The sequence below is a fragment of the Peromyscus eremicus genome, chromosome 9 (genome assembly GCF_949786415.1).
Source record: "Peromyscus eremicus chromosome 9, PerEre_H2_v1, whole genome shotgun sequence".
In the NCBI taxonomy this organism is placed as follows: domain Eukaryota; kingdom Metazoa; phylum Chordata; class Mammalia; order Rodentia; family Cricetidae; genus Peromyscus; species Peromyscus eremicus.
In genome coordinates, this window is record NC_081425.1 from 67,147,079 (window position 1) to 67,159,532 (window position 12,454).

Here is a 12,454-nt window from a genome sequence, read left to right on the forward strand (position 1 = left end):
CATAAAATAATAAAATTTTAAGAACTAAAAATTAACAACAAGGCGTGTGTGTATGTGTTCTCTTATTTCCCCCTTTTCTTAAGGAGAGGGGGAACCTTTGGAATAAGACACTGTGGAGAAAGAGCAACTGAAAAATCTAGTGTACACAGTGCAGCTGTGCTTGCCTCAGAACCCTCTTGTATTGGATGTATCCTAAATTCCTCTTTTCTGGGGGAGACAGCCTGAACTAAGTTCTATCTGCATGCCCTGTTCCCACCCTCTGAACCTGCCATGGCCCTCACTAGACCAGACATGTTTATCAGTTGTTTCTCCTACTAACTGAGAAGAGCTACAGCAAATACCACCGGATCGCTAGCTCCTGGACAGATGCCTCCTAATAGAAGGTCAATATGTAGATGCTCAATGAGAAACGAATGAACGAATAAACTCCCCACCGACTAGCATGTGTCAAGTAGACTTAGAGCTGACCTGGGTTTTCTTCTTGTTGTTGTTTGGTTTGGGTGCTGAGAATGAACTCAGGGCCTTGCCCATGCTAGGCACAAGCTCTACCACTAAGCTACACATCCCCAGTACCTGATACTGCCCTATTTTGTTCTCCAAGGTGCTTTAAAGATGTGGTCCCTACTGGGTATGTGGCACTGCATGTAATCCCGGAACTCAGGAGCCTGAAGCAGGGAATAATGAATGCCATGGGCCTTGGCTACATAGTGATACCCGTCTCTATATATATGAGTTGTCTCTTTTTTGAGGCTTAAATTTAAAAAAAAAAAAAAAAAACACAATGTGAGCTAGGGATATGGCTCAGCAGCTTGCCACATAAGCCTACAACTTGAGTTCAATCCGAGGAACCAAGGTAAAAAACCAGAGCCGGGCAGTGGTGGCTTTAATCCCAGCACTTGGGAGGCAGAGGCAGGTGGATCTCTGTGAGTTTGAGGCTAGCCTGGGCTACAGAGTGAGTTCCAGGAAAGGTGCCAAAGCTACACAGAGAAACCCTGTGTCGAAAGAAAAAAAAACAAAAACCAGATGTAGTGGCCCTTCTGGGCAAACCTAGCACTCCTAAGCGGAAATGGGAGGTAGAGGCAGGAAAATCCCTTGAAGGCTCTGGCCAGCCGGCCTGCAGCATATTACACACAGCAGAAACAAGAACTGTCTCAACAAGACAGAAGACAATGACTTCTGGAGAAGTTGTCCTCTCTCTCTCCCTCTCTCTCTCTCTCTGTCACACACACACACACACACACACACACACACACACACACACCACAAAATATATAAGAAAAACACAATGCAAGAGAAATCCCTATTTATTCCGATCTTCACACTTCTTTTTTTACCCAATGTTACCCTTGACTTTAGGGGATGCGCTCGAGCACAGACTCCTGGGAGGAACTGAAGGGCTCCTATGAGTCCAGGGTTAGAGCACATGCTTTATCGAAGATCCAGGATTCAATGCCCAGCACGAAGCAAAATAAAAATCTGAAGTCTAGTGTTCCAATTCTAGCTCTGCCACCTCTGCTGTGTGGCCCCTGGTGAGTGGCTTCCGCTCCTGGGCTTTCGTTCTCTTTAAATAAGATGTGGGGCTGAGGGTGGGCAGCAGGGACCAGATCCTGTGGGAAAATAAAAGCAATTGAGTAGACTTGGTTGGTCACTGGTGTGTATGATTGGACAGTACCTCCTTCCCTGAAACGCTTGAGGGCAGGTATGGAACCGGAGACGCCTGAGGAAGCTGAGGAGGGAGGGCAAACAGCCTGTGCCCACAGACTGCCAGCGCCAGTGTGGTCTAACCATGTGGCTGTCACTCTGGTGAGTGGACAGGGAAAGAGGGTTGTAGGCTGAAGGGGCCACAGCAAGGGCCTGCTCAAGCAAACCTATGTATCGTTGCTTCTATGTTGCAAAATACAAGACTCCGGAGCCCCAAAGATCTTGATGGCCTCCTCAAACTCGATCCCCCTATTAAAATACCGACACTCCCTTCAGAGGGACAGACAGACAGAAACAGTTGGTGAAGGCAGAGGGTTGCGCTTATTAGTATAGCCCCAGTTCCTGGCAGGGCCCCATTACAAGCTACCTCTAAAACTGTAAGAGGGTGGGCTCAGTCTTGAAGAGGAGTCTGAGATGAATGGACGGAGGTATCCAAGCTCAGATGCTCCCTGGCTTCGGGCCAAGCAGCTGGCAGGTTCATCTCTCTCCCCAGGGTCCCCACAAACACCACTTCCGGGCCTCCTGTCTCAGTCTGGGCTCTTCCTGCCTGGATTTCTATTCCCATGCCTGCCCTTTCTCTGCAGAGCTTTCTCCCTCACATCACAGCCCTTATTTCGCTCTCTCCGGCTCCCTGTCTGTTTCTGTTCCCCTCCTTTCGTGCTCCCTGCTTCTCTTCCTGGCCATCTCTCATCCAACCTGGAATAGGTCTCCCATGCCGGGTGTATTCCCTCCTCTGCACCCCCCACCCCCGCCTTAGCTCTCACCCCTGCACCTCATTCTTAGTATTCCTCTCGCCCTCCCGGTCTCCCCAGCATCTCTCCTCCCCCACCTGGCTCTGGCCTCCCCCTGCCTCCCCATCTTAAGCTCAGACTCCTCCCCCTGGTTCCTCTCCCCTCCCCTCCGCCTCCCTCCACTCCCTGCCTGCATGCCAGGGTTTCTTTCCACCGTGGGGGTCTCTGAGCCTCCCATTCTCCTCTCCACCCGCCTTCTACCTCACCTCAGGGGTAGTGAGCCCCCATTTTTTTTTTCTGCCGGGGCATCCTCTCGCCAGCCTGATCATTGCCACTGACTCTCCTCTCCACCCTCTCCTCCTCTCCACCCGCTCCTCTCTGCCCCTTTAAATCTGCCTGGCCCAGCCTCCCCCTTGATGCTGGGTTTGGAGCAAACATTGATTTGTGCTGGGATGGAATTGGAATTTTGATTTTTTTTTCCCTCTCCCAACCATAAGAAGAAAAAAATAAAAACACCCCCTCTTGATAGCCCCCTCCTCTTTCCCATCCAGCTCCCAGCTCCTCTTTGCTGTCTCCGTTCAAGGCAGATTTTTTTCCCCCTACACTCATTCTCACCCCCCACCCCTGCCACTGCCTCACCCCCAACACTAGCCTGCACCTTCGGCCGAGGAGAGAGAGGGGACTCTCCCATAGCTCCCCCACCTCCCTTCTCTGGCTGTAGCAGTCTTTCCGGAAGGGAAGGGGGCTTGGCTTGTCCTGGTGAGGTGTGAGTGGAAGAACCCTGCCATGGAAACTGCGCCCGGGAGGCAGCCTGAGCCCCAGCCCACATGGTGAGTAACCTGTCCCCTCCCTTTCGCCAGTCTGCCCACCCCTACCCTCGTCGGTCCCCCCCCCCATCCCCATTCTATCGTCGGCCCACCTGGGTCCGGATTTCCAGCTACATTTTTACCTCCCGCCTCCCCCGCACCCGGGTTTGCTAGCCAAGCCCAAGAATCAAGGCAGAGGGGTCCAAAGAGCCAGGAAAGCAGGTGTCGGAAGACCCTGCCCAGGCCCCTCCCAAGTCCCCCACCTCCAGCTGCCATCCACACTCCACACTCGGGGGTTCTAGGTTGGAGAAGTAGGACTCGGGATGAGGGATGGGACCCCCAAGTCCCGGGAGGCGCCCTCTACAAGTTGGGAGGGATGGGAAAGGCCCCTTGCCCTCGCCGCTTGGGAGCTGCTGAAAGATGCTGCTCAGGGGGGATGGGAGGAGGGCTGGAAGGTGGTGCTGATGCCCTAGAGCCACCGGCAGGGGAGCGACAGGCCAAGAAGGGGACCTCGCTCTCCACTTGCCTCGCTTTCTACTTGCACCCCTCTTTCTCCACAGCCACTCAGGATGAGGGTCCGGCCCTGCCTGCCCGCGCTGGGGCCCCTCCGCCCAGCCCCGGTCTAACTGCCCCCGCCCCCAGGCCTCGCCCGGCCCCCAGGCCCCCAGCCGGCTCTCCAGCCCCAGGATGCGCTGAGCCGCCGGGGGGCTGAGGCCGCGCCAACTACATGCATGTCCCCCGGGGGCAAGTTCGACTTTGACGACGGGGGCTGCTACGTGGGGGGCTGGGAGGCGGGGCGGGCACATGGCTACGGCGTGTGCACCGGGCCCGGCGCCCAGGGAGAGTACAGCGGCTGCTGGGCGCACGGCTTCGAGTCGCTGGGTGTCTTCACGGGGCCCGGCGGACACAGCTACCAGGGCCACTGGCAGCAGGGCAAGCGCGAAGGGCTGGGCGTGGAGCGCAAGAGCCGCTGGACCTACCGCGGCGAGTGGCTGGGCGGGCTGAAGGGGCGCAGCGGCGTGTGGGAGAGCGTGTCCGGCCTGCGCTACGCCGGGCTCTGGAAGGACGGCTTCCAGGACGGCTACGGCACCGAGACCTATTCCGACGGAGGTGCGGGGCCCGGCCCACTACTCTCTGCCCGTCCGCGCGCGCCGCCCGCCGGCCTGCGGCGCGGGTGTCTTCCCCAGGCTTCCGCCCTCCACGCCCTGCTGTTCCCATCCTCCATCCTCCATCCTCCTTCCCCAGCCATATGCGTGCGGTGCGCCAGCCTTCTGTTTCCAGTGTTCCCGTGTGTCCCTCACACCATCCCCCAGCCCAGGACCCCAGCCCCCATCTTCCTGCCTCTTCCACCGCCACCATACTCATAACTTCCTCTTTCGGCAGTCTCCTGCATGCTTCTCCCTCACCCCAGTCTGCCTGCCCCTCCCACCTGCCCTCTCTACCTGCCTGACCCCTCTCCACCTAACATGTATTCTTCCAGTCTGCTTGTACCCTGCCGTCCTGTTTGCCTGTCACGTGCTTTTTTTTTTACACACCACCACCTGTCAGCCTGTGCATCACAGCCTCTGGGCCACCTGTCCTTCATACACTCCAGCCTGCCGGTTTCTCTGCCTTTCCCCAGTCCACTGACACCTGCCAACATCCACATATTTTATGCTACCTACCTGACTGCATCTGCTCTTCCACACTTACCAGCGAAGCCTGGCCTGTCCCTTCCCACACCTCTACACTAACTGCTACCGCCACTCTCGCCTGTCCAAGGGCTCCCAAGGGCTTGGGGACCACGGATTGCTGGGTTTGGGAGCCCGGTGAAGCGTTCTGACTCTTTCACTCCTGTACATCCACAGGCACCTACCAAGGCCAGTGGCAGGCCGGGAAGCGCCACGGCTTCGGGGTGCGCCAGAGTGTACCCTACCACCAGGCGGCGCTTCTGCGCTCACCCCGCCGTACCTCTCTGGACTCGGGCCACAGCGACCCCCCGACGCCGCCTCCGCCCCTACCCCTACCAGGAGATGAAGGAGGTAGCCCAGCCTCCGGCTCCCGAGGCGGCTTCGTGCTGGCGGGGCCAGGGGACGCCGATGGGGCGGCCTCCCGTAAGCGCACCCCAGCAGCAGGTGGATTCTTCCGCCGTTCGCTGCTGCTCAGCGGGCTCCGGGCTGGTGGGCGCCGCAGCTCCCTGGGCAGCAAGAGGGGATCTCTACGCAGCGAGGTGAGCAGCGAAGTGGGCAGTACAGGACCCCTGGGCTCCGAGGCCAGTGGGCCCCCTATCCCAGCGCCACCTGCCCTCATCGAGGGCTCGGCCACTGAGGTGTACGCTGGTGAGTGGCGTGCAGACCGGCGCAGTGGCTACGGAGTGAGCCAGAGATCCAACGGGCTGCGCTACGAAGGCGAGTGGCTGGGCAACCGAAGGCACGGATATGGGCGCACCACCCGGCCTGATGGCTCCCGTGAGGAGGGCAAGTACAAGCGCAACCGGCTCGTGCACGGGGGACGCGTCCGCAGCCTCCTGCCTCTGGCTCTTAGACGGGGCAAAGTCAAGGAGAAGGTGGACAGGGCTGTCGAAGGTGCCCGCCGAGCCGTGAGTGTTGCCCGCCAGCGCCAGGAAGTCGCGGCTGCCAGGTGGGCATCTGGTGCATAGATCAGAGCAGGGCTTTAAAAGGAGAGGACCGTCTGGGTACTATGCTTAAAAGAGAACCAAAAGCCAAGGCCCACAGCCTTGCGGGGAAGCATGAGCAGGCCTACGTCCAGGTAGTTGTAGCCCTAGGAGTTGAAATGTTTAGGACTGAGGCTGGAGGCCGGTGTGGGAGTAACTTTGGGTGGCTGAGCGTTGGAGGGAGGTAGTAAGACTGCGCCCCAGTGTGTTTTGTAGAGATGTGTGTCTATGGAATCCATGGTGTAGCTTGTAGAAAGAACGCCGCTTTGTGCAGGCCCCGAAACCTCTGGGTTTCCCTGGTCTTCCTCTTGCTCAGCTCACCCAGCCTTCAGGCCTCAGGCTAGGAGCATCCATCCTGGACCAAACATTGTAGTCCCTTTCTCACTAGCTCCCAGACTGGTTTTATTTCAGCCTTGGCCCTGGAGGAGGTCTAGTGTTTGCAGCTGAAATCCATTCTCTACCAGCTTTTCTTTCTCTGGCTCGTTTTGCTTAGGTTTGAAGGGAGGAGTCTTGCCTCTAGAGAAGATTTTTTTTTTCTTTCAGTAAATCAGATTACATTTCCATGCATCAGAGCCTTGTTCTCTAAAGCGGTGGTGACCAATACGAATATAACGTAAGCCAGGTGTGGTGGTGCACACCTTTAATCCCAGCATTCAGGAGGCAGAGCCAGGCGTTTGAGGCCAGCCTGGGCTACAGAGCGAGTTACAGAACAGCCAGGACTACACAGAGAAACCTTGTCTCGATAAATAAATAAATAAAGATTAAGAGACACGTTAAATGAATTTTAATAATATATTTGTATTTAAGCCATATTTCCAAAATTTTATCCTTTCAGTCAATTTAATATAATTTACATTCCTTCTGGATTCTTTAAAATGGTGCGAATATTTTTCACTTAACAGCACATCAGTCCTGTTTGAGACCAGCCACATTTTGAGTGCTTAATAGTTCTATGGATTCTGACTGCTGAATTAGATAGCACAGATCTAAAAATAACCAAAATTCATTTGGAATGAGACTCAAAAGACCCTTGCTTTATATAGTTCACACCCATTTGAATTTGTATGTATTGTTCCCTTTAAAGGGGATGAGGACACTTCAGAGGGCCAGTGATCGGGATATGCCCAAATATGTATCAATGAATTTATGTAATAGGCAAGTTGTTGTTGGTGTGCACATGTGTGAATATGATTAAGTATGAACATGTATGAACATCCTGAGTAGATGACTGGGGCAGAGAATATGCATCTGTAGATATGTCTGAGTGTATGGGTACTAGAAGCTGGGGCCTTAAGACAGGACAGAGGGAGGTCAGAGCATCATGGAACATTTTGAGCTAGATAGGGTGGAGGCATGTGCAGGGAAAAAAAACACTGATCTCACTAACTAGAAGATCAGGCAGTGGGAAGAAGCTGGCTGTCGCCCCAGCAACAGGCCTGGCAACCCTGATTGGCTGCTGGCTGCCATGGTAACAACAGAGCCTCAGCAGCAGGTACATCTGCCAGGTAGCTTGAGTCTGGCCTGATGCCTGAGCACAGACTAAGTCTACTGCCTAGGCTTGATAATCCACACCCTTCCATGTCAAGAGCCACAGGTTATTGTCATTTTCGTGGCCATCTACATAACGCAGTGCGACCCAAGGGTGAATGAACCTCAGAGCTGCTTGGAACCCAGCTCAGTTCCAGAACAGGGTTAGTCATAAACATTCTGAAAACCCTGGATGTCCCTCCGAGTAAGCTCTGAAGTCCTTAACCCACCCGCTTTGAAGGAAGGAAGGAAGCTGACCATATGCCCAAGGTACAGAATAGGAGGTTCACCTAGAATTATAGTGGGCGTCACCAACCACCAGATACAGACTGCCTTTCTTGGATGGAAAAAACAAAGCAAAACAAAACCAATGACCAAAAAGAGTCCCGAGTCTTAACCAGCCAGACCCATATCAGGTACATCTGATCATTTCTGCTCCTTTGTCCTTTACTTCAGTCCGAATTACAGAAGCAGCTGGGTGACTCTAACCCACCCAGCAGCAGAGGGTGAAATGGAAGGGAGAACTGAGGAGGCATCTGAAAACAGAGCACTGACAAACAGTAACGGAGCAAGGACTGCCAGCCAAGTGAGCTGACCACGAGGCGCAGGCCAGGGAGCGAGTGGAGCACAGGAGGCAGGCTGAATTCACATAGGTGTAGCTGCAGGGGTGGGAGAGCCTGCACGTTGGCAGGGAAGGGGGGTGGAGGGGGGGTGGGGAGAGGCGGTGCCCGAAACAGAAGAGTGTGAGGACAGAAGAGGCCAGAGGAAAGCAAGATGAAAACTTTTCCTGCCGGGAAACCTAGACTGGTTGAAGCAGGGTTAAATAAAGAGGGCCTGCAGCGGGAAATGGGAGAGACAAGAGGAAGGGATGGGTGAACAGGGTGGGGGTGTCCATCACTATTAGAGCAGGGTAACGGTACTGGACAGCGCCTTGCATCCCATAGAAAGGTGTCTGACCCCATGGGGCAGGAGAGGCTGGTAGGATCCAGAGGTACTAACCATGGGGCCGCCCCGGAGCGGCCATGACGGCTCATTAGGCAAGAGCAGGACAGCAGTAGACTTGAGAGGGAGCTGACCCTGCACAGGAAGAATGAGGTGTTACTACAGGACGGAAAGGGAGAAGGGTGTGAGAGGAGTGTGTTGACAGTGTGCAGCCCGGGATTAAGTGAAGACACCAGTCAGGGAGCTGCCCTGGCCCGCTGAAGGTGGGCAGCAGCCTGCCGTGTGCAGAGAGAGGGCTGTGGACCCCGGAGGTAGCTCACCTCAGGCAGATGTGATGTGGTGGGGACAGGGTAAGGGGCTGGAGCATCAGAGCATGCATGTACACTGATGTGGGGGAAAAGTCAGACGAGTCCCTGTCCCTGGGACCCAACAGGGCAGCAGACGCCCTCCTAAAAGCAGTGGCAGCCAGCAGCGTCGCCGAGAAGGCTGTGGAAGCGGCAAGGATGGCCAAACTGATAGCCCAGGACCTGCAACCCATGCTAGAGGTCCCAGGTGAGGCGGGGGCATCCTGTTCCCTGGGGAGCTGGCGAGGCTGGGGGGCGGGAGGGACATGGAGATCGGGGGGGGGGGGGGTGGAAGATAAAAGGGGCTGGAGGGTGTCTGAGAGGTGGAACCGAGAATGTCTGAGGCATGGTAAGGGAAGGTTTGGGGTCTGGTGATGAGAAACTATGAACCTGGAGGTAACCAGAACCCTGGAAAGTACTAATCAAGGAATAAGCTGCACGCCTCTCTGGCTCTGGGCCAGTTAAGCCCCACTGATTCCTAGCTGTTCCTGCCCAGGCCGCAGACCCAGACATGATTCAGGAGGTTCTGACACAGAACCTTTGGATGAGGACAGCCCTGGGGTATACGAGAATGGACTGACTCCCTCAGAGGGCTCTCCGGAACTGCCCAGCAGCCCTGCCCCCTCCCACCAGCCTTGGCGAGCCCCTGCCTGCCGGAACCCACTGTCTCCTGGAGGGGACTGGGGTCCCTTCTCCAGCCCTAAAGCTTGGCCCGAGGAGTGGGGAGGTCCTGGAGAGCAGGCAGAGGAACTAGCCGGCTATGAGGCTGAGGATGAGGCTGGGACACAGGGTCCAGGACCCAGAGATGGTTCCCCACTTCTCGGAGGCTGCAGTGACAGTTCAGGAAGTCTTCGAGAGGAAGAGGGGGAAGATGAAGAGTCCTTGCCCCAGCTGAGGGCCCCAGGGGGCTCAGAGTCTGAGCCTGTCACCACGCCAGTTTTGAGGGGCCTGTCTTCAAGGGGTCCTGATGCTGGGTGCCTGACAGAAGTGTCTGAGGAGCCTGCTGCCACCGAGAGGCCTGCCCAGCCGGTGAGCCCCCCTTTATGCCCTCCTATTTTCAATGCCCTGCCTCCCACCCCTTCCAGACTTCTGTATAATCCCCTGAGGGACTTCAATTTCCACCCAGCTTCCTCTCTGCCTGGCCAGTCTTGGACCATATCCCACTTTATGACAAAGATAACTTTCCAGCTCCAAGGAACCCTGGAGACCTTCAAGTCCAGCCCTCCCAGAGGACAGCTAGGGAAGAGACCCCAGGCACTTAAGTAACCTGCCCCTAGCTACAAACTAAGAATTAGTGGTAGAATCAGAACACTTTTTCCTGGTCTCCTTCCATATCATTTCCAGTCCCAGTTTCCTGCTCCACCCCCAGCCCCACCTCCATACTTTCTCTCTTTGGTGCCCAGAAATAGGAAAAAATTGTTCCTCCCAACCCTCATTCTCCCTCCCTCTCCTGGGAAGAAGGGAATGGGGGTGGGGGGGAGGCAGAAAATCGGGAGAGGCAGGCGGAGAGTTTCTCCAGAACCCTCTGCTCTGATTGGATTCCAGGCCTTCTCCCATCTCCTAGCAACCACATCCTCCCTCAGCCTTACTGCAGTACTGGCCGCTGCTGCCAATGTCTGCTCCTAAGGCCAGGCACCTTCTGCTTTGCCCACATGCTATGCTGACGATGGGGGAGAGTGGCGGTGGTGGTGGTGGGAGGTGGGAGGAGGGGGTGCCGTCTGTCTTGGCAGGGCCCTGTGGAGGAAGAAGGGTGGGTGCCCCATAATCTGAAATGGGGGTGGGCTCTACTGCCCTTACCTGTGCAGGGAGGTTTGTGGGACCCTTCGGCTTTGTCACTAAAGCCAGGACATGGAGGTGGGACCTAGCAGTTGGCTTCAAGGACTGAACCCACTTCACCCTCTGTCTCTGTAGGGAGCTGCCAACCCCCTGGTGGTGGGAGCCGTGGCCTTGCTGGACCTCAGCCTGGCGTTCCTGTTCTCCCAGCTCCTCACCTGAGGCACATCCCAGCTCCTCCTGGCTCTGGTTGCCTGCCTCTCCACCCACTCTGACCTGCCTCTCTCTCTTTCCCTACTAGTTGGGTTTCCTCCTTCCTTTCCTCCTTTATTTTGGTCTCCTGCTTCCCGGTTCCCTCTCTTCTTTGAGATGGTCTCCTTTACTCTGGACCTGTTTCTGGTCTCCCCTGTTTTCTCTCCCGCCCCAACCCTTCTTTCTCTAGATTGTTTACATATGAAGGGCTGTTCTCCCTCAGAGTTGCAGAGTCGGCTCTCTTCTCTGAGACACACAAATCTAAGTCAGACCATTGCCCCCATGTCCTCCCCAACCTCTTCTTTCAATCAAGACTTCACCAAGGGTGGGGGTTTGGTGTCCTGAGGAGTCTCCTGGAATCTGAGTGGAGGTGACTGAATGCCAGACAAGGCGCTGGCTGAGCCGCTTGGGGCTTACTGGCCCAAATGGAAAACTGCAAGAACAGTCACCTCTACTCATGCCTCCCGGAACCCACTAAGTTCTTGCCTAACTTGATCCTTCCCCGAGGGGGAAGAGGGGAGTGAACAACAGAACACTCCCTAGATGCTCCCTCCCCTCCCTCAGCCAGTCCCCCTTCCAACCCCCAAGGATGGCATGTCATGCCAAGAGCAATGTGAAAAGCAACAAAAACCATTGGGTGCACCAAGCCCTCTCCGACTCTGCCACTCACCTCTCTACCCTTTTCTGCCCCCCTAAAAATTTATTTGATTGGTCTGGACTCACTTGTGGCCTTTGATTAAACTCCTAAGGGGCCTGAAGAAGACACTTCTGCAGAGGGTTAGAGGCACCAGAGCAAGGGAGGACGCTGCTCCTCAGTTCTGGCAGTTGTGGGGAGCACTTCCAGAGGGTACTCAGTTCTGGCAGTTGTGGGGAGCACTTCCAGAGGGTACTCAGTTCTGGCAGTTGTGGGGAGCACTTCCAGAGGGTACTCAGTTCTGGCAGTTGTGGGGAGCACTTCCAGAGGGTACTCAGTTCTGGCAGTTGTGGGGAGCACTTCTAGAGGATAGAGCCAAGAAAGAGCTGAAGGGCAGCAGAAGCTGCAGAGAGTCTAGTGTTTCTAAACCGTCACGTCAGAATCCTGTGAGATGGGAAGACAAAAGGGGATCCAAAGAGGCCAATGTCTCCCACACTTCCCAGGCAGGGCAGAGGTGGGCGTCAACCCCAGGTGAGAAGCCCTGTTTGAGATATGGCTGATCCCTGTTACTAGCTTTTCCCCTGGGGACAGAAAGCTCTACAGGAGGGAACTTTGGGGCCCAGGGGAACTTTCCTTTCCTGCATGAGGCAGAGGCAAGCTGCCTGCCCACCCCCTTCCTCAAGGAATGGCCTAGCCCAGGAATGCCCACCACACACACTCTTCTTATTTTTCTAGTCAACCTCTGTTTACTCCTTGGCCTGCCTTCCTCCTCCTCCCTCCCTTCTTCAACCTTTACTTCTGATTTCTACTTCATGGAATTTGGGATTGACGTTATACAACAGTGCCGCCAACACCAAGTCTTGCAGGAAAAAAAAAATACAAAGAAATTTAACAAAAAAAAAAAAAAGTATATTAATAAAAAAGTTCCAAAAAGGGGGGGACTGTCATCTCCTTTGGGGTGCGATGATTTCAAATTCAAGCTCCCTGAGTGTCACCTGGTGGGGTGGGTGAGAAAGGAGGCCCCTTGGGGAGCCACAAGTGCTGTAACAATTCTAGGCTCCTTTCCCAAAGTGCCAAAGACTGAGGCCAGA

General features: G+C 55.3%; 1 protein-coding gene across 1 annotated transcript; it reads left to right on the top strand.

Moving 5' to 3' along the window:
* Nucleotides 1–3,969: 3,969 nt before the first annotated feature.
* Jph4 (junctophilin 4) lies at nucleotides 3,970–11,447 on the top strand. The gene is made up of 5 exons (XM_059273621.1): nucleotides 3,970–4,348; nucleotides 5,086–5,857; nucleotides 8,794–8,912; nucleotides 9,201–9,733; nucleotides 10,616–11,447. Exons 1-5 carry the CDS (start codon nucleotides 3,970–3,972, stop codon nucleotides 10,697–10,699), a joined length of 1,887 nt encoding a protein of 628 aa, XP_059129604.1. The 3' UTR covers nucleotides 10,700–11,447.
* Nucleotides 11,448–12,454: the final 1,007 nt, after the last annotated feature.